The sequence below is a fragment of the Fukomys damarensis genome, unplaced genomic scaffold (genome assembly GCF_012274545.1).
Source record: "Fukomys damarensis isolate Sample0158 unplaced genomic scaffold, DMR_v1.0_HiC HiC_scaffold_7, whole genome shotgun sequence".
Classification (NCBI taxonomy): domain Eukaryota; kingdom Metazoa; phylum Chordata; class Mammalia; order Rodentia; family Bathyergidae; genus Fukomys; species Fukomys damarensis.
The window spans coordinates 2,027,620-2,050,231 of record NW_022900919.1 but is presented as its reverse complement, the minus strand read 5'-3'; the positions used below and the strand labels follow the sequence as shown (position 1 = coordinate 2,050,231).

Here is a 22,612-nt window from a genome sequence, read left to right as displayed (position 1 = left end):
ACACACAAAAGCGGGTATTGACACCAGTGTCTACGCTGATTATTGTATGTCGTGCTGTTAAAATGAGAAAGAAAATAAATAAATAAATAAATAAATAAATAAATAAATAAATTTTTTTTAAAAAGAAAGAAGACAAGGTTTCAGTGTTCCGGGTCTAGACACCTCACGGACACCCAACCACCACTCCTCCTTGGAATGGAAGCTTTCATCCCCTGAATACTTAGATGACCCAGACAAGGCAGCAGAAGGTTGGATAAAGTGTGTTCCACAAGGTAACGTGCCGCAAATTATCATTAATTACTTACTGTTTACTCCCTAGACAACTGAACCATTAGTTCAACAACATAGATCAATTCTTCCCAATTACTATTATTAAACCAAAAGCACACAAACACTTAATCTAACTGAGACTCCAATATTAACACTGCGTCATAAAAGGATCTTTTCTGTTTAACTATAATTCAAATGGATGTGAAAATTCTAAGACAAAATATGAGAAAAGGCAAAGATGAGGGGGAGCTGGAGGCCTCGTACGTGGCTGATAGGAATGGATAAGGGTATTGCCACTGTGGGAGAGTCCGCAGTTTCTTTAATAAATTCACCCGGTGATTCACAATTCCACTGGGTACCTACCCACCAGAAATGTAAACGTGTGTCCACATCACACATCAAAATTGGAATCATCCCTAATGTGTGTCTGTAGTGAACAGATACGTCAGTGTAACATACCACAACATAGAATTTACACATGGAACTTTGTAATAGATACATTTAAAATGTGCTAAATGAAAGAAACCAGACACAAACATTTGCATATCATATCATCCCATTTATAGAAACTATCTAGAAAAGGAAAATTTAGAAAAAGCGGTTTCCTAAGACTGGAGGTAGCAACAATGATTGACTAGAATATAGGTCCTCAGGATGCTTATGGGGCTATAGGATATTCTACAACTGGATCATCAAGGTGACAAATTTAGAAAAATAACAGTGCACTCCCAAATGGTGAAATTATGGAATTAAATTACACCTCAATAAAAATGATAAAAAATACAAAAGGAACTTGGTGAGACTGAGTATAGAATTAAACATCAGCAGAGAGTATTTATTTATTAATACCATAAAATAATTTTAATCTGATTGTTCTATGGCTTCTACCTCACAGAACCTGACATTCTTATCAGTAATAATCTGAAACTCAAATTCTGAATAAGATCATTTCATTCATAATTTATTTTTCTAGATTCAAAGCTAATTTTTAGCTATGCATGGCTTTGCAAGAAGAGGAGGAGTCTGAGGTGGCTAGCTTGCTCTGTCCCCGTGTGAAGCCCTCTGCGGTGACCTGATGCAGCAAGAAGCTTTACCAGACGCCAGCACTGTGGCTCCTGGACCTCCCACCTCCACAAGCTCACCCAACCTCGGGTACTGTATTATAGCAACAGAAAGTGGGCTAAGATGGGAAATAAGGGTGTTATGGACAGTAGAATGGAGACAGAATTCTCTCTGGGATCTCTGCAATCTCAACCTGTTGCGTGCTCTTTTCTTCTAACCTAACTTTTTGGTTGACTTCACAGGGAATAGAGACTTTCAGTAGCGATCTCACCGTTAGTCACCAGTCAGCTATATTGGAAAGCAGCAGAAATAGCCAACTTTGTTATTGGGTGCCTACTGCGTACCTACCGGCACTTATTAAATGCTTTACAGATTTTCATATCATGGACTTTTCACAATTACCAATTAAGTAGAAACCACCATCACAACCCAACTTAAACATGAGGAAACGGAGTCTTAGAACGCTGAGTCATTTTCCCCATGTGGTAAGGCAAAGAAGACGCAGGGGTAGACCCAGCATCTTCTCCCTCTGGGCACCTTCTTTCTACTGGAGACGAGCTGTCCACTCTTCTGTAAAACCAGAACCCTACATCGATGCCTCGAGAAGCTTTCGGTTCTGGAGGAGATCTGTGGCCATGCAGAGAATGGAGTCTTAGCCCATTGATACACAGAAGAGCAGACCTGGAAACAGGAAGCCGCAGCTGCAGACACAGCACTGATCTCCTCACCCACCACAGCTCTCGGACAATGGAGGGACAGGTCATGACCTCACTGACAGCACAAGCACCATCACCGAGCTCGCCAAGCCCACTGCCACCATCAGCTCCCCTCTCCCCTGGACAGCACGCTGGCCCTCTAGGTGCATGCTGGCCTGTAGACAACACAATCACAAGCAACTCTCATGCATGTGGACACAGCCAGCCCTCACTAAGAAACCCAGCCTTCCACCAAATCCTTCCACTGTCTGGAGCCCCACACATCGCAGGAAGGAGAAAACTCTTCCATTGTGAGAAAATGATGACCAGGGGTTGGGGCTGTAGCTCAGCAGAAGGCACATTCTTAGCACAAGCAAAGCGCTAGGCTCCATCTCCATCAACAGAAGGAGAAAAATGAATCAGCCTCAGGTAGGTGGAATCAAACCTTTTTAACTAAATGGTCTCAGAAGATGAGATTGCTTTAGGTGATTACGTACATCCCTAAATTACTCCGATGAGGAAAAATAACTTCTCTACTCTGAGGAATAATAAAAATGTGAGTCAAAATGCTAAAATCAATAAAAATGCTTAAAATGTATTTTAAAGGATTGCGTAAAGTCCTCTTCCCCAATGTGTGTTGGAAACCCAGCGTGCTTCTTACTACAGCCAAAGCCCTCTCAGGACACAGAAAGCTGCACTAGCTTCGCACGCCTGCAGCACGGTGGCCGCCTTCCCACCTACTCCTCATCAGCTGAGCCTACAACGCCTGCTCCTATCTCTTTAACACTGTACAGGCTGAGAGTGTCGTGAGGGCAGAAACGTAAAGTACCTCCCTCGGGTTCTCCTCACTGCTCAGAAGAGCAACCAACAGCAGAAAACCAATGAACGAAGCTGCAAGTAGAAGAGAAAAGTAGGAGCGAAAAGAGTCCCGGGACAGCCCCACAGCGTCTTCTCTAAAGTTATCCAGAACACCGCCAAACTCCCCAGCACACAGGGCGTTAGATGCGGCAAGGAGTTCTCACTCTCCAGACCTGGGGCCTGCGGAGGAAGTCTAGAGAGAGATTCCATGCAAACGGCGATCAAAGAAAGCAGAACTCATTAAAGGCAGATCAAACCAATTGACTCAGAGTCAAACCTGACCCTAGAGACACTGTGAAACGATAAAAGCTTGAATTCAACAGGAATATTAAAAAAGTATCCACAGTACACAGCCAGAATTGCAGCATCTAATTATACAAAATAAATGTTGACAGATCCAAAGCGAGAAACTGACAGCCTCGCTGTAACAATAGGGGTCTTCAGGGCTTCACATGCAAGAACAGATAGAACATTTCAGACAGAAAACCAGTTTAGGAAAAGAAGTAAACTTGAATGATGCCTTTAGACCACGTATACCTAACATACATATTCAGAACTTCCCACCCAGCAGCAGCAGCAGAGGAGACATTCTCCTGAGGCACACACAGAGCATACACAGGATATGAGAAGCGGATGTTGCACACGAGATAGGTCCTATGTTAGGTCACGCACCAGTATTAGATTTTAGGAGGAGCAGAACATATCAATTATCTTTTCTAAACACAATGAGCAATCAATAACAAGGAAATAGGAAGAAGATTCACAAATATTTGGAAATGAAATGCACATGTGAATAATAAATGGTTCAAAAAGAAATGAGTGATTATCTTAAGACAAAAATGGAAATACACCAACCAAAACTTACAGACTACAACAAAGTATCTTAGAAGAGGTACTGTTAGCAATGCCTACACTAAAAAAAGAAGAAAGATCTCAAACAGCCTAACTTTACATCTCAAGTAAAAAGGAAAAGAAAAATAAACTAAGCCCAAATTTACAAGGAAGGAAGTTATTAGAATTACCACAGAAATAAGTGAAACAGAGACTAGAAAGAAAATTAAGGTCAGAAAAAATGAGTTGATTTGTGAAAAGACAGAATTGACAAGCCTTCACTATTCTGAGCAAGAATAAGAGATTCAAATAAATAAAATCATAACTGAAAAAGGAGACTCCTACTGATATCACAAGAATACAAAGAATCATGAGAAACTACTATGAATAATTATGTGCCACAAATTGGATAACCTAGAGAAATGGGTAAATTCCAAGAAAAATGCAACCAACCAAAGCTGAATCAAGAAGAAATCGAAAACCTGAACAGACCAATACTGAGTAGGGAAGGAAGCAGGATGAGGAACTCCCCACAAAGAGAAGCCCAAGACCAGCTTTCACAGGTGAGCTTTCAATAAACATTTAAAAGAGTTATGCCAGCCATTCTTAAATTCTTCCAAACACATGAGAAAAAGCACTTCCAAATCCATTTTATGAGACCAACATTATCTTTATATAGCAAAATTCAACATCCTTCTATGATTTTAAAAAAAAAGGTTCTTAACAAATCAAGTGTAGAAGGAATGCTGGAAAAACTAAAGGCATGGACACAGCCTATAAATGGGCCGCTGGTGCTTGCTCTTTTCTAAATATTACAAAACATACTTCTATACTGGAATAAAATCGCAGTGTCTGAGTTACATTCATGTTGAAGAAACTGCAATCTTATTATCCTTCTTTCCCTGATGGACATTTCAGGTACTTACATTCTTAGAGCCAACATATATAATTTTCTTCTCAGTAATTTTCTGGAATTCAAATAGGCAAAATCCCAGCAGTCAACTACAATATTTCAAAATTTTTACATGCTCTCACGTGACCATCCTTGCCAAATTACTGTTCAAAACGGTATTCTGAGTTATACCTTGATCAGCCCCAGGGGTCTTTATAAGGCCTTCTCCTATTTAACGTCATTGGCAACATGACATTTGCCTCTGTCTCTTACCATAAATTATGTGTCAGAAGAAATGCTTTTAAATTTATCAGAAAAAATTAATAACAACAGTTCTTTTGTTCTCACAGATGTACAGATGTAGAAATAGATTTGGAAAACAAATAGTTATGGGCCTCAGTACTTATGGTAATGTTACCATACATTTAGATATAACAACAAGCAGGAGTCTAAAAATATCTGCAAACTTAGAAATAGAAGCACTAGTTCTATAATTAGTAAAATAAAAAATATTAAGCAATAAACACGTGGGGGCACCCAGCAGAGCAGGCAGGGAGCACTGTGAGGTTTAGGGGCTATGGCCAAATGCACGGAAATGTAGACTGTTCCAAAGTGGGGGGCTAGGGAGGAACTAATCTATGTGCCAGGGGTTTCAAGGCTGAGCAGCTATGGAGAAGCTGACGGAAAAGGAAGAAAATGGCATCGAGGATTAGGCGGTAGACACTTTTAATAGGACGTGAGGCAGAAGGTCTGCCGGTGAGCTGGGGTCCCTGGAGAGCAGCGGAGCTGAGGCTGGAGCACAGGGCTGTGAGTGCGAGGTAGGGGCTGAGCACAGAAGCTCTGCACAGCCTGCCGGGCTCCCTCCTTCCTCCCCTGGGTGGCAGCAGTGGGTGAGGGTTCTGCACCTCACTGTGGAGCCGGCAGAGGGCAGAGAATGCCAGCTGAAGGGCTGCAACGCCCCCCACCGGTCCTGGACGTGGGGCAGGAAGCGCTACAGAGGCAGGCGTGGGCCTGGCAGAGGAGCAACAGGGTGGGGACATGCAGTGGCTGTAACTCACTCCCTGTAGGGGCAGATCCGTGACCTGGCAAGATCCTGCATTCCCTATGTCTGTCCCTGTGCCTCCGCCCACTTCCTCCTGTCCCTGGCACATAGGTCAGGTTCTAGATCTTTGTTCCTGTTAATGCCTTCACCATCGCTGTGTTTTATCTGCTGCATCCCATCCAGCCCCTCGTTGCAAGAGCCAAGGAGAGTGAATACTCCCAAATTCAGCCGCTGGTGTGGCTCTAGGTGTGGCCCACAGAGAACTGAGTTTTCTAAGCTGGTTTACATTAAGTAGAATCATAGACTCTAGAGTGTGCAGGCCCTGCAAGAAATCGCCACTGCTGTCCTCAAACGTGTAAAGTGTCCTTAGAACTAAACTAAGGGAGCCACTTAGACAGGTCACAGCCGTGGCTGAAGTCATGTGGCCGTGCCTGCATTGGTCATGTCCCAGATGGAGTTTCTTTACCAGTGACCCTGTGTCGCCTGCTAGGAGTGCTTGGGTTTCTCCCCAAAAGGAAACTGCGGCTAATTATATCCCTGAACATTCAATGCTAAGCTCCTATTGTCTATGGAAAAGGTTCATATGGAGAAACCACAAAAATTAGCCACAGCGGTGACAAGGGGGAACATGTGAGCAAGCCTGTACCTTCGGGAAATCACGAAGCCAGCCACACATCCACAAACCCACTTAGAGACTCTGAATGTCACCAGAATCACATGACTATGTCCTTAAAGGTCGTACTACACTAAATGGGACAGGCAGAGAACAGATCCAGGCTGACACAGACCAGAACCTGAGAGGTCTTTGGCCCAACACTGCATAGTAGCTGCATAACTGGGGCCTGAACGTGTGCCCGCCGACCAGGAAAAGGATGGGAGCCCCACATTTCGGCACAGGTGGGAAAGTTTGGGAAGCAGGGAGTGGGTGGCACGTGGAACTGCAGGACCCCTAAAGGGTGGTCCTTTTCCTCCTGTAAGAGACCTTCTGCCTCTTTCCTCAGATATGTGTCATTCTGTGCACATCTCATGGCCAGACTTTTCGCACCTGGCCACCCCCAAATTCAAAGGGGATCCGGACGGCCAGCAGGTGTCCCAGAGATCAGCGCACCTTCCTAGGGAGGAACAGAGGGACTTGGGCCCAATACAGCAAATGCTGCTTCCTGGGAGACAGAGACGTATGGGGATGGCAGAGGGGACCCAGCCAGCAGACAGGATGCCACAGATGACGTCAGCAGTCCTGCAGATCGCCAGGCTGGCAGGTGCCATCTGTAGCCAGTGGTCAGACAAGAGGCAGCCCAGGGAGCTTGCCTGGTCCCTCGCCCAGGATGCGGACAGCCAGGGGCCCTGTCACACGCAGCCTTCACACCACATGCTGGAAGCTGTTCTCTCTCTGTTGCGCCTTAAGTAAAAATCACTGGAATCACAGCAACCCAATTCCCTCTCCTGCGCAGTCCAGCCCAGGGCAGTGGGCTACACAGCTGACACCCTCAGGGGCCATTTACACCGCGTGGGGTTACAGCAGACTCCACGGCCAGTGGATCTTGGGGCAGGGCAGAGGTCTCCCCTGTGTCCTGCTCTCTCTTTGGGACTCTGTCTTCACTAATTCTTCCATTTACCAGACCAGCCCAAGGAGGAACGTTACTCAGCCATCTTACGTTCTTATGTGTGTGCATTGTTTTGCTTTTTAGAGGCAAACTACGTATGGAAGGACTCGCACAAATGAAACCACAGGAGCAGGCAGTCTGTGATGGCCTGAGAGGAGGTGGGCACCACAGGCATCTTACCCTGGGCCACTTCTGCGAGGTCAGTGGGGAGAGGCAGGACTCAAGGTCCACAAGGACCAGAGAGTGACGCACTCACTGCGTCCCCCAGACTTGACCTGGCCCAGCCACCAGCATCAGCCCACCCCTCCAGCCCTCAGGCTTCTGGGAAGCAGCTTACACCTCCCGGGTGTGTGTGGGTCCGACTGTCACCATGTGCGCCAGACACGGGGACACAAAGGGACAGCCTCGAACACAGACACACACACGCTTAGTGCCACACACGCACAAGTTCACCCACACACCTTAACTGGCACACGCGCAGACACGATCGCACACTGTAACACAGCACGCATTTGCACACTCTCACAAGCCCTCACACATGTATATACCATCACATGTCCCAATAGAAACACAGCATATGGTCACACATCTTTATTCAGTCACACATTGCTACACAGACACATAGCCTCCCACACAACCTTACAGACAACACTCACACCACTCATACACACCCTCCAGCTCCGTGTCTTCAGATCACGCCCCAGCCTCACACTTCCTGCATGTGACTAGGAAGGCGCCACGTGGCCCCACTCGTGCGAAGGCAGCTGGGCTGGCGCCTCCTCCAGCACGTCCTCGGGTGGCTGCGCTTCCCTCCCCAGGGAGGCTGCTGTCGCGGCAAGAGCCCGCGTGTGGCGTGAACCTGAGCTCCGCCTGGGGAAGGGCCGGCGTGGCAGGGACCTGGCCCCCTCGTGCCGCTCCCCAGGCGTGGCAGGGACCAGGGGCTCCCCTCCTCTGTATCAGTCTCCCCGGGCTGCTGCCACAGGCCCCACAGACCTATTCTCTTGCAGCCTGGAGGTCAGAGCCCAGGTCCTAGAAGCAAATCTGAGCGTTGGCAGGAGAGATCCTTCCACGGACTGCAAGAGAAGCCACCGCCTCGCCTCGCCCTGCTGGCTAGGGCCGCCTCCGCCGCACACCCAGGACGGCCCCTCCCACCTCCAGAGCAGGGACGCTCACGTCATTCCGCAGGACTATTCCACGGTCGGGCAGGTGCCACCACTCTTGGCGGGGCAGGGTCTGCTTGACCTATCAGAACCCTCTGGGCCCACCCAGGTCATCTGCAGCCTCAACGTCTCCGAGTGATCCTCTGTGAGTTTCTCTGGTCACACACACGGAAGCTGTGGACGTCGTGGGGGGTGACTATGCAACCCACTGCGCCTGTTCAGATTAAGTACCCCAGCGCACGCGGACGCAAATCAGGCCCAGGGGACCTAACAGCAGCTCTGGGGAGCACGGGGAGAAGCACAAGCTCCACCGACAACCACAGAAGGCCAAGCCCCAGCTCTGCCCGCAGCAGCTGGGTGCCCCATATATCTGCCCTCGGTGTGCTGCGGCCTCCTCACCTGTGCAGGAGACGGCAAAGCCCGCCTCTGGGGTACCAACGGGCAGAGCGCAGAGAACGTCGCCCCTCCTGTAGATGTCTACACTGTCGTCGCTGCCTTGAAGTCACAGCCCTGACTCTCCCAGTGGACTCTCCACGTCCCACACCGGCTTCCTCTGTCCCTCGCCCACCTCTTACTTGATCAAAGAGCAGGGCCTGGCTCTCTGCTTGCATGTTCACAACTGGCTAAGGGCTGCTGGCCCTGGGAAGATCTCACTTCCTTCAAGGCCACTCTGCAAAACACTTGCCAGTTTTCTAAGGAGGCACGTGGCCTCTGACTTTGAGAAACTTTGAAATACTGAATCGTGAACTTGTCGGACAAAACTGTGGGCAGTATTGTCTGGCGCCCAGCAAGCCTGTCTCCCACCTCACTCCTTGGACTGCAGACTGTGTCTTTGTAATTCAGGAGATTTGTCTGCTAAGGAAAGGGGTGTGTTGCAAAGTCCTTTCCAAAGAAGGAAAGGAAACATCTCTGAAGGTAACAGAAGGATGTTTGAATGCTATGGTAGTAGCCGTCCCATGAACCAGCTGTAAGAAGAGGCTCGCAGACAAAGGGAAATGAACTGAGGTGCAGAGCTATTGGCTCCAGCTGTAACTTAAAATTTAGCCTTGCAAACTACACTAAGAACAAAAACCAGGAGAACCTAACTTGGAGGTTTCCGGTGGAAAATGCCACTGTGACTTGTGCACTGCGTTCTGCAATACGGCGTCTTCCTCTCCCCAAACGTGCCTCCAATTTCCGTAAACTCCAGTGGAGACTCCCGGGAAGACTAGAGATGCTCCCCATTCCTCTCTCCTGAATCTAATTTCACGTTTACTTTTTAAACCAAGCACTCTATGAACTCCTGCCTTACACCCGAAAGGCTCCAGGGCAACGAAACGCGATCCTCCTACAGGAGTGCTGCACCACACCGGCCCAGTTAGACCAGGAGGGCGAGCGACGGGGGAAGGCGCCCAAGTGTTTCCCGCAGGAAACAGCGCTGGAATCATGGCAACCCTTCTTACCACACGGTCTGGAGGCCCGACGAAGGACACACGGGGGAAGGTATTATTCATTAAGACCGTGTTAGAAGGGGTTTGATAGGACTTTATACACTAAGAGGCCTAGAAGCCTTCGCCCTGATGATGGAATTTTCAGAATGCTTCACTGGGAAATACGAAGCTCTGCTAGGATGCAAAGCACAAGCGTTAGAGGATTGCTCCGAGTTTGCCCTTTGGGCCTTTCAGTAAAAACTACTTCACAAGGACAAGAAGTATGACCCCAAGGAAGTACCGCTCAGGATTATCTGCCTGACCAGAAGTAAAAACAACCTGAGGAATTTGCTGAAGTGATTCCATCCCATCGAGGCACTAAAGGAAACAGCTTAGCCGTTGTCCTGCTCAGTCACATAATCAGTGGGACACAGAGGCAGGGCACGCGGGTCCTCCCTGCCCAGGAGCCAGGTTAGACCAAGCCCAGAAGACTTCATCACGTCCCGAGTACCTGGGAAAACCTTACTTAATGCATATTCATGAAGCGCCTGCTCTGTGCCAGGCACTGCTTGGGCCCTAAGCAACCCTCATGATAAGTAAGACAGAGAATGGGTAACAGCGAGGGTAAGGCAGGGTTAGGCAGAATCGCAGCAGGACACAGGAATGACGCGGGTCTGGGGAGCCACAGCAACAGCAGACAGAGAAAGTGGGGAGCCATGTCTGCAGGTCACCCTGAGGCTGGCTCCACTGAGTAAAGCAGGGGACAGACATAGCCTGGGGGCCCCTGCAGAATTTTGAGACCTCTTTTTGTGGGGAAATAGCTCCGCCCCACCCTTGGGAGAACTTCTGAGTCCTCACCCAAGGAAACCTCTTTCCTCGAGCAGAACTAGAAAGGCTGTCATGTTGACTCCACCTCTGGAAAACCCACAGGGCTGGCGACGGTGACCAGACGCGGACACTCCCAGTCCCCAAGGGGAACCTGGAAGTACAGGAATCGCTGAAACATGGGTAGAACATCTATCCTCCCAGCACCTCTGTGACTTCACCACCTTCCACCGCAAGACACAGACCCAAGCAGGTGAACTGCTGGGGCTTCACAAACCGTTGCTTGTAAATATATAGAATTGGTATTTTCAAGTTCCACTAGTGTTACAAAATGGGCAAACATATGATTTTAAGCCCATGGAATATTCACCAAAACCAATAAAAATTAATAAAGTCAAAGAATTTAATAACATACAGTAAATTCTGTGCCCATGAGTGATTCAAACTATGATACTACAACAGGAAGATGACAGAAATTGTTAACATTTGGAAGTCAAATAACATATGCCTAAATATTCTATGAGTCAAAGAGGAAGTCTCGAGGAAAACTTTTGAAATAGAGAAACTGGGTATAACTGAAATATGACAGATCAAAATCTGTAGGTGCAGCTACAGCAATGTTGACAGAAACAAGTTAAAACATTCTGACCTTGAGCATCGATGGGTAAAGGAAGGCAGGCGTAAGAGTTACCTCAAATATAATCAGCGCATAGACCCCCGCGAGGATGGCTGCCGCAGTGGTCACCTGCGCCCCGATGCTGATGCGGAGGTACTGGTGAGACAGCAGGAGCGGGATGACCTGGGTCTGCGGGACGGAGGTCCGGATGCTGATGGAAACGGTTTCTCTGCAAAGTGAAGCACAGGTCTTACGGCTGGCCGGGGGGACAAGCCCTGAGTCAGCAGCACTAGCGTCCTCCCCTCATGTCCTTCCGAGCCCACGTCAGCCACAGCTTTAGCCAGAGCCCGAGGGGATCTCGGGGCGATTCGGCCCCACACCTACCCTCACAGCGACATATGGCTCAGAACACAGCCTTCTGGGGCCAACGCGGCCCTGAGTGGAGGCTTCCCAGCCACCACCCATGGCGCTCACCTCCCTGCCGAATAAGATGCAGCAACCTACGCAGCTGATTTTAGCCACTAATTCCTTCTCATCCACCTCACCAACATATCATGCTTTACCCAGCAACAGATAGCAAAGTCAACTGTGTAAACTGCACTCACTGATCGTGGGGAAAGACCACAAACGAGAAGTCTGTCGCTATTCAAACGTTTATGGCATGCCAAAACTGAAGTACTTCTCTAGTGTCAGTCAGTAACTTCTGTGAGCCTCCCTGGGTCCCCACAAAACTCCTTTTCTGAAGTTCTCACCCCCAGCACTGCAGACTGTGACTGAAGTTACAGGCGGAACCTTTAAAGAGGTAATAAAGGCTAAATGAAGTTATTGGGGTGGGTCCTAACCCCAAAACAGATAATGTCCATATCCAAAGGGATAAGACACAGACACACACTCAGGGAAGACACTACAGGAAGGTGACCATCTAGATGCCAGGAGCAGTCTTCAGGAGAAACTAGACCTCTGATACCTTGCTTCTGGGATTTTAGCCTGTAGGACCTGAGCCCAGAAATGCCTGATGCTCCATCCGTCACCTGAGCACTTGGGCCTGGCAGACCTTGCGGGCCCACGGGAACCAAGAGTACAGACTGAATATGGAGTCGCATTACTTACAAAGCGAAAGAACCTAAGGTTTCCTAGACTTCCCGTTTATGTCTTCAGAATGTTAATGAAATCAGAACATTAACTAAAAACGCCTTTTACTTCAGCATGATGTGCATCCTCTGGGTCCTGGCCGAGACAGCTGTGGTGCCTCCCACGGCGCTGTGCTCAGGACTTAGACCACCCGAGTGCCTTCTCCTAGCTCTTGCTGTGCCGCCACTTGGCATCCTCTGAGACAAGTGTTTTAGGTGAATGCTGTGATTTGACTGTGTCCCCTGAGAAGCTCATTCTGGCCTAAAGTCATATGTTGATGGCATTTGGAGGAGGACCTTTGGGAAGCATCAGAGGTCAGATGGTGGGGCCTCCACCACCGTGCTGGTATCTACGAGAGGAGGAAGAGAGCGAGCTGGTGCCGTGCTCTGTCTCTCTGTGCGGTGCCTCTGCTGCTCCCTGAAGCCTCTCCAGATGCTGAGCAGACGTTGCACCATGCTTCTGGGCGTCCCACCCTCCAGAACTGTAGGCCAAATAAACTTCTATTCTCCATAAATCAGCGAGTCCTGGAGGTCCCGTTATACCAACAAAAAGCGGGCTGAAACAGTAAGCTTGCCCCAGACACCGCATGTGCTCAAGACCTCGTTTCCTGCAGAACCCACCTGCTCAGTACCGAGAAGGTCCTGCTCACCTCCAGGTGCTCGCTTCTTCTTGGATTTAGAAGTACTGTCCAGTTGTGGGTGACCTGAAACAACCAAGGTGTGAGCTTGGGGTAAGGCTTCCCCCTGAAGCATCATCCGGAATCTGGTACCACTCTGTCCAGACATTTGTTATGAATGAGAGAGAGAAGAACAGCAAAGCGTTTTTATGTGAGCTTTTCCAGGATGTGTGATGCTGGGGATTTCCACAATTCAGAGGATATTAAGAAAAAGGAAGATGAAAGTATGAATACAGAATTAGTATACAAAGGTACGAAAAGCACAGAAGTGAATATAATTGTTCCTCAGTAGCTACTCAGGTTTTTCCCCGACCCTTCAGGATACCAAGAGCACTGGATTCTTAAACCCTAAATCTTCTCTGGGTTACATAGGATCTCGAATACATGAAAACGCCGTGTAAAATACTTATTACACTAAAGGGTTTAGGGAACAAGGAAAAGAGCTTATACATGTTCAGTTCAGACACAAATATTTTCCAAGCATTTTCACTTTGTACTTTGCTGAATCGTCAGATGAGAACCCTGTAAACAGTGAGGGCCCAAATGTCCAAATTTACTGTGAGCAAAAGAAATCACTAAGGTTATCGGATACTTGAAGTCCCCCTCATCCTGAGGCAACCTACAAGGATCGCTTCTTAGGAACTGTTTCCTGCTCACAGCCTGGAGGAAACAAACACATGTCCGGAAAATGCCCTGCACCTCTGTGTCCCAGGACCACCTGCAAGGGCCCCCACCCAAGAAGGTGCTTCCTCTGCTCCTGGAAAACCCACCCTGTGTCTTCCTGTCCCCAGGAAACTAGGGGTGAGAGGGATTGGGCCAGAGCAGCGGGCAGCTGGCCAGTGGGAATGAGAACTTCCAGTGAGTGGGCTGGAGTCTGTCCCACAAATCACCAAGGAAACTGAAGATAGAGAAGCCGGTGCATGAAGGAACAGCAATTCCCTCAACACAGTTAGGTCTTTGGAAAAAAATGCTTTAGTAAAGTTCTTACATTTGTTGGGTTCCTGGAACTGAATTTGTACCTGGGCATTTGGGGAGCATCAGCATGCTATGAAGGGCCTCTTTGCAGATGCCAGAAGCTCAACACAGCTCACCTAATCTGGGTTATGAATATGCATGTGCTAAAAAGATGGCTAGATAGCAGGAACTACGTCTAGAGTTCCATGGTAGAGTAAGGTAACTACAGTCAACAGTTTACGAAGCATTTCAAAATAACCAAAAGAGGCCAAAGGTACCCAACACAGAAAAATGATAAATGTCTCAGAAGAGGGACACTAATCACCCTCACTTAATCATTATCCATTGTAACATGTATCAAATTATCATACTGTGCCCTGTTAATATTAAGCATCAACTAAAATTTTTATTAAAATAATTTTTAAAAGTAGATTGTCCACCCTCTTCTGCAGAAGAATGTCAGACATGAGGCAGACAGAAGTGCACTTTTCTTATGCATTGCCAATAGTCTCCTTGCAGTGGGCTGTGCACACCACACAGTGGGAGCCACGATTACGGCCTAAGACTGTGGCAGGGCAGCACCAGCCACTGAGCAAGAAACTGCATCCTCCCAAATCAGATCTTGGCTCTCTGGACCATACTCTGTGAGGCAGAAAAATGTGAGGGGCACTGCCCTGCATGCAAGCAGGGTTTTCTTCTATGGTTAGCTACAAAGAAAACCCACGGGCTACAGCTATAACTTTGTGCAGAAGTCACCATGAACACCCAGTGCAGGCCGTTAAGGCAGGAGTCAGGTGTGTCAGGTACATGGGGAGGCCATGCCTTTCCCCACTGGGCCCTGGCCACGGCGACACCCAGCTGCCGGCTCTCTCCCTGTCTGCAGGCCGCCTCTGCAGGATGTAATCTGAGACAAAGTCGGCACGGTGGCCTCTGGTTGTAGATGCAGACACTCCAGGGATCCGTGCATTCAGCAACTGTCCACACACAAGGCAGGTCTGCTACACCATGAGCAGAGGCCAGATGGGGTAGCACTTCCCAGCAAAACCTCCCTCAAATATGTATGTAATGTCTCCCTGCGTTCCCGAGCACAATGGTTCTGAATGAAGTCACAAGTCTGATTTTACTGAAACGGCATCTGAAATGATTTAGAGAAAAGGAAAAAGAATTTCAACAACAAGGTAAAATATAAAGAGTCAATGGCCTGACTAATAATGGTATTATCGCCTTATGGCTTCCCATCAAATCCACTCCAAAGCAAACTCAATTTATAACGGGATGAAACGAGGTTTTATGGTTGCTTTCAAATAATACGCAACTGTAACTTGCTGTGGCTGCCGCCGCCTCGAGTTCAAGGCACCCCTCTGGGTCACCTCCACCAGGACGTGCTCTTCTCTCCCAGATCGACTTGGTCCACTCACGGCCAGGGCCCCCGCCAGGTTGAGCTGCAGCAGCGTGGAGTCTGCGTGGCCACTGAGGTTCACAGCTGAGGGGGTGTCAAGGAAAGCCACAGAGGAAGGAGGAAAGCCTGGTGCTCCCAAACCGCCCCCCAGACACCTGCCGGCTCAGTGCACGAAGAAGCACACACCCGGCTGCCTGCCCCCACCCCACACCTGTGGCAGGTCCTGTCCCTCCAGGCTGCACCCCATGAGTGCAGCTGCGTCCAGCACCCCCCTCAGTCTGTGTGCTGTCTCCTCCCAGCCCACTGCCCTCCCTGCTTCCTCTTTGTGCGGCTGTCGAACCACAACAGGAGCCTGCAAGGTGCCTGCACGAGTGAAAAGACGAACTAATCCACACCAAGTCCTAAGGTATCACATTCCTGCTATAAGGCGAGAAATCACAGAGAGACTTGGAAGTGAGAATCCTGAAGATGGCAAAATCAGCACTGTCTCCTGGAGAGGACAGAAATCCCCTTCAAAGCACATTGAAGGCTATGGATTCAGACAGAGCTGTCAGGAGAGGACCCTTCGCCGCGGCGCCTAGGCCCACGTGTGTGTGTGTTACAAATGCAGGGCCCATGTCCCCAGCCTCCACTTGCTCTGGGAGGATTCTCAGAGCCCCACCTCCGCTGCACAGTCCTGGGAGGACGTTGGGTCTAAGAATGACAAAGACTGCACAGCAGCCAGCCCAGTCTTTTTAATCCAGAAAAGAAAGCTGCTGTGGGTAGAAATGTATTTCACAACTGTTCCTGCTCTATGTCAGGTCTCAACAACTAGCAGCAGCTCCCTCACAGATTTTACAATGATTCAGTAGCCAGTTCCTCTGTTCTTCCTTAAATCCCTAAAAGGGCAGGAAATTTATGGAGCAGACTTTGAGGGAGGCAGGGCGTGGCTGCTAACAGCAGCAACACATCTGCATGGAGCGCTGGAAAGGGTCAGTGAATGGGTCATTCTTCTCATTGTTGTGTTCCACTTGCAAAATGTACTGTTTATAACCCAAAAAAGTACAAAATCTTCCTGGTAAAGAAAGTGTTCTCTCATCCTTGTCATCTAAGAGAGAGCCCAAAATGGGCAGTTGTCCTCAGCAATCAGCCACGCGTCTCTGCTACTTGGGCCCCAGGAAGGACAAATGGAAAAGGGAAGCCACATGTGGAGCAGAATCTGCTGAGAAAAGGCCCGCAAGATCCTGTTGCTTCTGCCACACCTGAAATTATTCCCTTCCGTCTTTCCCCCAGGACAGACTCAGAAGTATCCAGCACTGAATGGATTCCAGAGATCTCAGACAGCAGGAGGTGGGAGAGCGCCCCCTGGAGATTACCAGGAGAAGAGCGGCGGGCTTCTCCAGCAATTAAGCAACCTCCTCACCTGACAGAGAAAGAATGAGACAATGGCCTTGGAATTGAGGACTCAAGCACTAGTGAGGAGGCTCCCCACCCCCTGGGGTGCCCCACCCACTCACCCACCATCCTTCTCCCAGCCTCCACCTGCTCAGGGCTCCGGGGTCCACAGAGGCGTCCAGGCCCAGCACACAGGGTCTGGTGTTCAGCTCCACCCGGCCCACCTTGGACCCTTGCACTCCCACACTGCCCTGTCCACCGGGGCCCTAACACCCAGCTCCAGGCCCTGCTGAACTGGCTGCTCCCCCACATCTGGAGGACCCCAGGGTCCCTTGAGACCCCACTTGTGCTCTCCTCTTGTCAAGTCTGGCCTTGCCCCATGTCTGCCTAACGCATCTCTGCTGTACGCCGAGTACTCAGCGTGAACGTGTCCGTCTGCCTGCCTGTCCACGCCATCCTGTGGCTGCTTTTAGACGCTTCCTCCCAGCTGGTCCAGCTCCTCAAAGGCAGGACCTGTGTCTGGGTCATGTCTGGATTTCTCTGGAGACTGGTGCTTATGTTCCCAAGTTAGATATCCCCAATCAGTGTTTAACTGATCAATATTTGCTTTCAGTATCACCCATGAAGTCCTTCGAACCCAGATGAGAATCCCAGCCGGGTGGAGCTTGCAGAGAAGACGTCAGAAAGAAATCTCTGCTCTCTGCCAGCAATCACCACCATCTTCCTGCCTTCCCCGCTGTCTAAATCTGAGCCGTCATCCGGGACTCAACACCCCTCTGGGACTCAGCCTCCTCTGGGTGCCCAGGTTGCTGCCCTCCGTGTCCCTGGAAGGGCCCTCGTGTACTCGATGGTGTCAAGGGGGCCCTACGTGTGGCAACAGAAGGGTGAAAGCCAAGCCCTCTGCACAGCAGGCTACGCGCTGTCTGAGCAGAAGCAGGTGGGTCACTGACGCTCAATCCGCACAGCCTCCCTCCGAGGCTTATCTAGGAGCCATCAGGCATCAGGCTCCCTAACCCTCGGCAGGGGTTCTCCCCACCCCAGCTTTGGTCAGGCTGTCCTGAGCCGTTTTCTGGGCCAGGCCTCCTATCAGCCTCATCCTTGCCCTTAATTCTAACACTTGATATCCAGTCAAATTCCTTTTCATCTCCTGCAGAGGTTAATTCTGGGGTCAACTTGGCCAGACCCCAAGATGCTCGGTTAAGGGTAAATTCTAGGTGTGTCTGTGAGGGGGGGCGGTCTCCGGAAAAGACTCGCTTTAGGATTGGTCCACTTCACAGTAAAGATGGGAGGGGCAGGGAGGGCCCTTAATTCTAACACTTGATATCCAGTCAAATTCCTTTTCATCTCCTGCAGAGGTTAATTCTGGGGTCAACTTGGCCAGACCCCAAGATGCTCGGTTAAGGGTAAATTCTAGGTGTGTCTGTGAGGGGGGGCGGTCTCCGGAAAAGACTCGCTTTAGGATTGGTCCACTTCACAGTAAAGATGGGAGGGGCAGGGAGGGGAGCCTGACTGTGGGTCGGGCTGGGACATCAGTCTTCTCCCGACTTAGGCGACCTCGGATTTCAGCTTTCTCGCTCACTGGAGTCTACACAGGGGCCTCCAGCTCCCGGACCCTCAGCTGCGCACCTGCTGCAGGCACCTCCACCTCCATCATCGTGGGAACCAGGGCCTTAGCATAAAGCTCTCGGGTTGTTTACTTGTTACCCTGTCTCGTTAGTCACATGCGCAGTCTCCCTGCTGGAGAGTATGGCAGGCAGGGTCTTTTCCTCACCTGCCTGTCTGCGGCACTCTCTGTGAGCTCCGGGTTCAGCTTGGCATGTGATGGAAATAAAGCAGACAGGAATGAAGGCGGGAGCGAGGAAGGGAAGGGGGAGCGGTGCAGGGCGGGCAGGCAACACTAATTAACCTCAGTCAAGTCTGCTGACCCCGACTTATTTGCAGGTGGTCTGGGAGCCTTTGACAGAGGCCTCCCCCATAAGGAGGACCACAAATTTCAGGTGCTGCAATTACAGGTTTCTAAAGTAAACCCTGTAATTACTGAGCTGACACCGCCTGATTGTTACCAGGAGAGGCAGAAGCTCACCAGGGGAAGGTAGATTTGTTATGGGCGACCAAGGAGAGTGGTGCTTTCTTCTAAGCCTTTCCATCCCAGCAGACACCAGCATCCCTCACCAGCCAGGGAAGCCAGAGGTCAGGGAAGCTCTCTGCTTGGATGACAACCTCAAAGATGTTGCCGTTGGCCCCTCGGAAGTGTCCCTGACTCACTGCTCTGGACCGGACCAAAGGCCACTCCTCTGAGAGTCCCCACCCCTCCGCAGCCCCTGACCCTCTTTGGTCCACAGCACACACTTTGGACATCTGGGTGTCCCCTGCAGTGCCCATGCCCAGCCAGCCCCACCTCCTCCCGGGCATTTCTGGGCAACCCTGGGAAATAGACTCAGGCCCACAGAGTGAAACGGACCCTCTACAGCATCCCCAGCTCCTGTCTGGCTCCTCCATCCTGGGCTTGCTCTGGCTTCATCCCAACACAGGCCCACTCCGGAGCAAAGAGAGTTCCTCCCTCACCCTGCTCCAATGAGGCTGGGTCACTGCGACAGTCTCAGGCCCAAAGAACTTTGCAAAAGTACTTTCGAATGAAAATGACACCCTGCCGCTGGATGTGTTGAGGGCTTTGATTTGTTAAGATCAATCTTCTAACTGCTGTTTTCCTGAGGCCCACTGATCAATAGGCTTGTCCTGGGCAGAGCACTGAAAGCCTCCTCATCCCTCCCTCCTCGCCAGACTCTCCCTGCAGACTGAGTCTGGAAGGGACCTCTGCCTCCAGGTTCTCCACAGGCTCCAACCACCTTCAGGGAAGTCCCCGGGGACACAGGGCCCAGACCCTGAGCCACAATGATGCCAGCGTTCTTAGAAGGCTGAGGCAGGAGAGGGCAGGATAAAGCCTTGGTTTCTTCAACTCGTGGAGCTGACATTGAGGAAAAGGCACAAAGGAATTAACAGTTTGTCAGAATCACAGAGCTCTTCAGATCTCTCACAAGGAGAAGCTTCTCAGACTGAAGCTCAGACTCAATTTTAAAGCAGTGATAAATGCAAAGGCGCAAGCAAGAAGGGAGCTGGACCCAGAGCATGCTGCTCACTGAGGCAGAGGATGCAGGGACCACGACCCTGGCATCTCGACTCCCCTGGAGGCCACGGCACTGTCAGACGGGCCTGGCTGAGGGAGAGGGTGTCCGACTAAGAAACGAGCCTTGCGGCAGAGTAGGGGCAACTGCAAGGACAACAACCCAGCGTCCTACAATCCCAGTATCTCAAGATGATGAACCGAAGTCACGAGAGGGGAAAAACCTGTCTTGTGGTGTCCAAATGAGTTGATGGCTTGTTAGAGCTGGTACGATCACCCCCGTCCCGCGTCTGCGGGCCACACAGTCCAGACCTTCAGGTAACACTGACCCCTTCACATATGCGCGTCAGGAAATTCGCCTTTTCACTTAAAGGAAGCCCTTCACCGCCTCTCTTCAGATCTGAATCGCCAGCATTGCTACACTTGTGTTTTGGGGCCACAATTAAGTAAAATAAGAGTGATTTGAATTCCACATAGCTGATGCACCAAGTTGCCATAGTGACCAGGAGCTTCAACCCAGCTGAGGTCTGACTCGCTTTCCATAAACCCTCAAACTCACGCCAACGGAAGGAAGGCCGAGGGGTGGCTCACCTCCAAGCTTATACCCACTGACTCAGCACCTGCTGTGCTCTACAAGGTTCTGGCTTTCCACAGAAAACCCCAAGGTGAACCAACTGGCAAGAAAAAGGTAGGGCCGTCATCAACCGGGTGACAGAGCCATGGAAAGAAGCAGTGAAGGTAAAGATGCCCAGTGGGGATGCCCCTTGCTGAAGCGCAGGAGGGCGTGGAGGGGACAGGGACACAGCTTAGAGCACAGCAGAGCCACGGGAAAGGCAGGATGTGCCGCTGTACCGTCCTCTCCCCTCCGCGGGGACCTCCACCACTACCCACAGCACCCTGAAGAAAAACAGCACACGCGGCCGAAAAGGCACAGCCCAAGCTTCCGCCTCGGCCACAGCGGGCAGCTCCTCATCATCGTGCTTTGCGGCACTCAGCAGCACCGCGGATACCGTAGCTCTCCAGAGGGGACACGGCCAGCAGCTGCCAGAGTTTCCCGTGGTCTGGATACAGGCTGAATAAAACCTGTAACAACCAGAAACATTGAGCGATGCGAGAGCAACAGAACTCAAATCATTTTGACCACTGTAAAATAGCTCGCAAGCATAAGGTCCTGAGTTCGATCCCCAGTACAAAAAAAAAATAGATGAGGGTAACCATCTGCATCCAGACTCCACCAGCTTAATCTGAGTAGCTTTTCCTTGGAAATTAAAATGTTCTGATTCATCCCACTGTGTTTAACTACAGCGGTCCTTGATTATCAATATTTGCCAGATGAATGACCCAGCCACAAAATTAAATCATCCAGGATGGGCAGAGGTGGGTGTCTCCTACAGGAGAGCAGACGCAGCCGCTCCGGTGGTTGTAGCTCGTGATTGTGAGATTGGCAAACAACCTTCTGTACCCTTTAGAGTGGGAGGGGATCAGCGACGCCGCGTACACGTTGAGGCACCTCTCCAGGCTACGTCAGGAAGCTGCCCCTCCCACCAGCTGGCTCCAGGCCCCACGGAAAAAGGGCTTCCGAAGCTCGCAGCAGTGTGAGCACGACTCTCGGGGGCACACGGTAGCCAAGAACAAATCAATCGTGGTGTTTTCAGATTTCGGAAGACCCTCCCCACTTCCCGCACGGGTTTGCGGTGTCTGGGCCTCCGCTCCCCTCCCTGCAGGTGTTGAGAGTACGCAGCGAGCCAGCGTGGGACCAGGAGCCTCCTCGCTGTGCGGAGTCACGGCCGGAGGAACAGAGCCAGGAGCGCACTCTCCGCGTGTACGCAGAACCCCACCTGGGACTGCGCGGGTGGCTTCCCTCAGCGCCTCGCCATCTCCTTCAGGAGCCACCCCGGCCCGGCCCGGAGCTGCGCGCACATGGCCAGCGGGGCAGCAGCGGCACTCACCGAGCACAGCACCACGGAGACAAACAGGCCGGTGACCTTCAGCGCCCGCGCACAGCACCTGCAAGGGGAGGCGGCCCTGAGTCCAAACCCCGCAGCCCTTCCGGAAGCTCCCTGGCCCCCATCGCAAAGCACACCCCGGGACGTGGACTCCGGCCAGGAGGAGGCGGTGGAGGAGCCCAGGAAGCCGTCTGGGCCTGGCCCCTTGCCCGCCCCTTCCTGCCCGCGAGGCTGAGGTGCAAGCTCTGGAGCTCCTCGTCGGCCTCCTGGTGCTCCGGTGGGGGACGGGTGAACTGAACACATGAGCTAGGCCCTGTGACTCATACTTATCACGATGTTCCCCGAGCTTTCTGAAAGGTAGAAACATAACACAAACAGTGCAAGAAAGGAACCCCGTACTGTCCTGTCACTGGTTTTGCTATCAGGGTCTGTGAAGAATTCGTAGAGAAAACTTAATCGACAGACCGCACGCTCCGCCCCTGTTGAGAAGCCCGAGCTGTTCCGACCCCCTGCCTGCCACGCCCTCGGGCTGCAGGACCTGGGCTCACCCAGCCTCCGCAGCTCTTCCCCCCAACTCTCGCTGCTCCACGGATGCCCCACGGCCGGCGCCCCTCAGCTCTGCTCCTGCCCCGTCAAAGGGCACAGCCTTGCCAGTCAGCGGGGCGGCCACAGGCTCACCTCAGCTGTCCCTGTGCAAGGAAGAGGCAGGACGGCCCGGCATCTGCAGACGGGGGGGGGGGGGGGGCG

The 22,612-nt window shown here is 50.9% G+C and overlaps 1 protein-coding gene across 11 annotated transcripts in view; it reads right to left on the bottom strand.

Moving 5' to 3' along the window:
* The window catches only part of Oca2 (OCA2 melanosomal transmembrane protein), a 231,444-nt gene that overhangs the window by 161,243 nt on the left and 47,589 nt on the right, over window positions 1-22,612 (bottom strand). For 10 of the 11 annotated variants that reach the window (XR_004516156.1, XM_010612938.3, XM_010612936.3 and 7 more), the window contains 5 exons: window positions 21,869-21,926; window positions 20,930-21,002; window positions 15,342-15,508; window positions 13,016-13,098; window positions 11,340-11,493 (listed from right to left, as the gene is read on the bottom strand). Coding sequence is in view for 10 of the 11 variants with exons in the window: in XM_010612938.3 (XP_010611240.1) it covers window positions 11,340-11,493; window positions 13,016-13,098; window positions 15,342-15,508; window positions 20,930-21,002; window positions 21,869-21,926 (535 nt within the window). In the remaining variant the exon portion in view is untranslated. The remainder of the gene's footprint in view (window positions 1-11,339; window positions 11,494-13,015; window positions 13,099-15,341; window positions 15,509-20,929; window positions 21,003-21,868; window positions 21,927-22,612) is intronic. The other variant, XM_010612942.3, reaches the window with a different exon arrangement.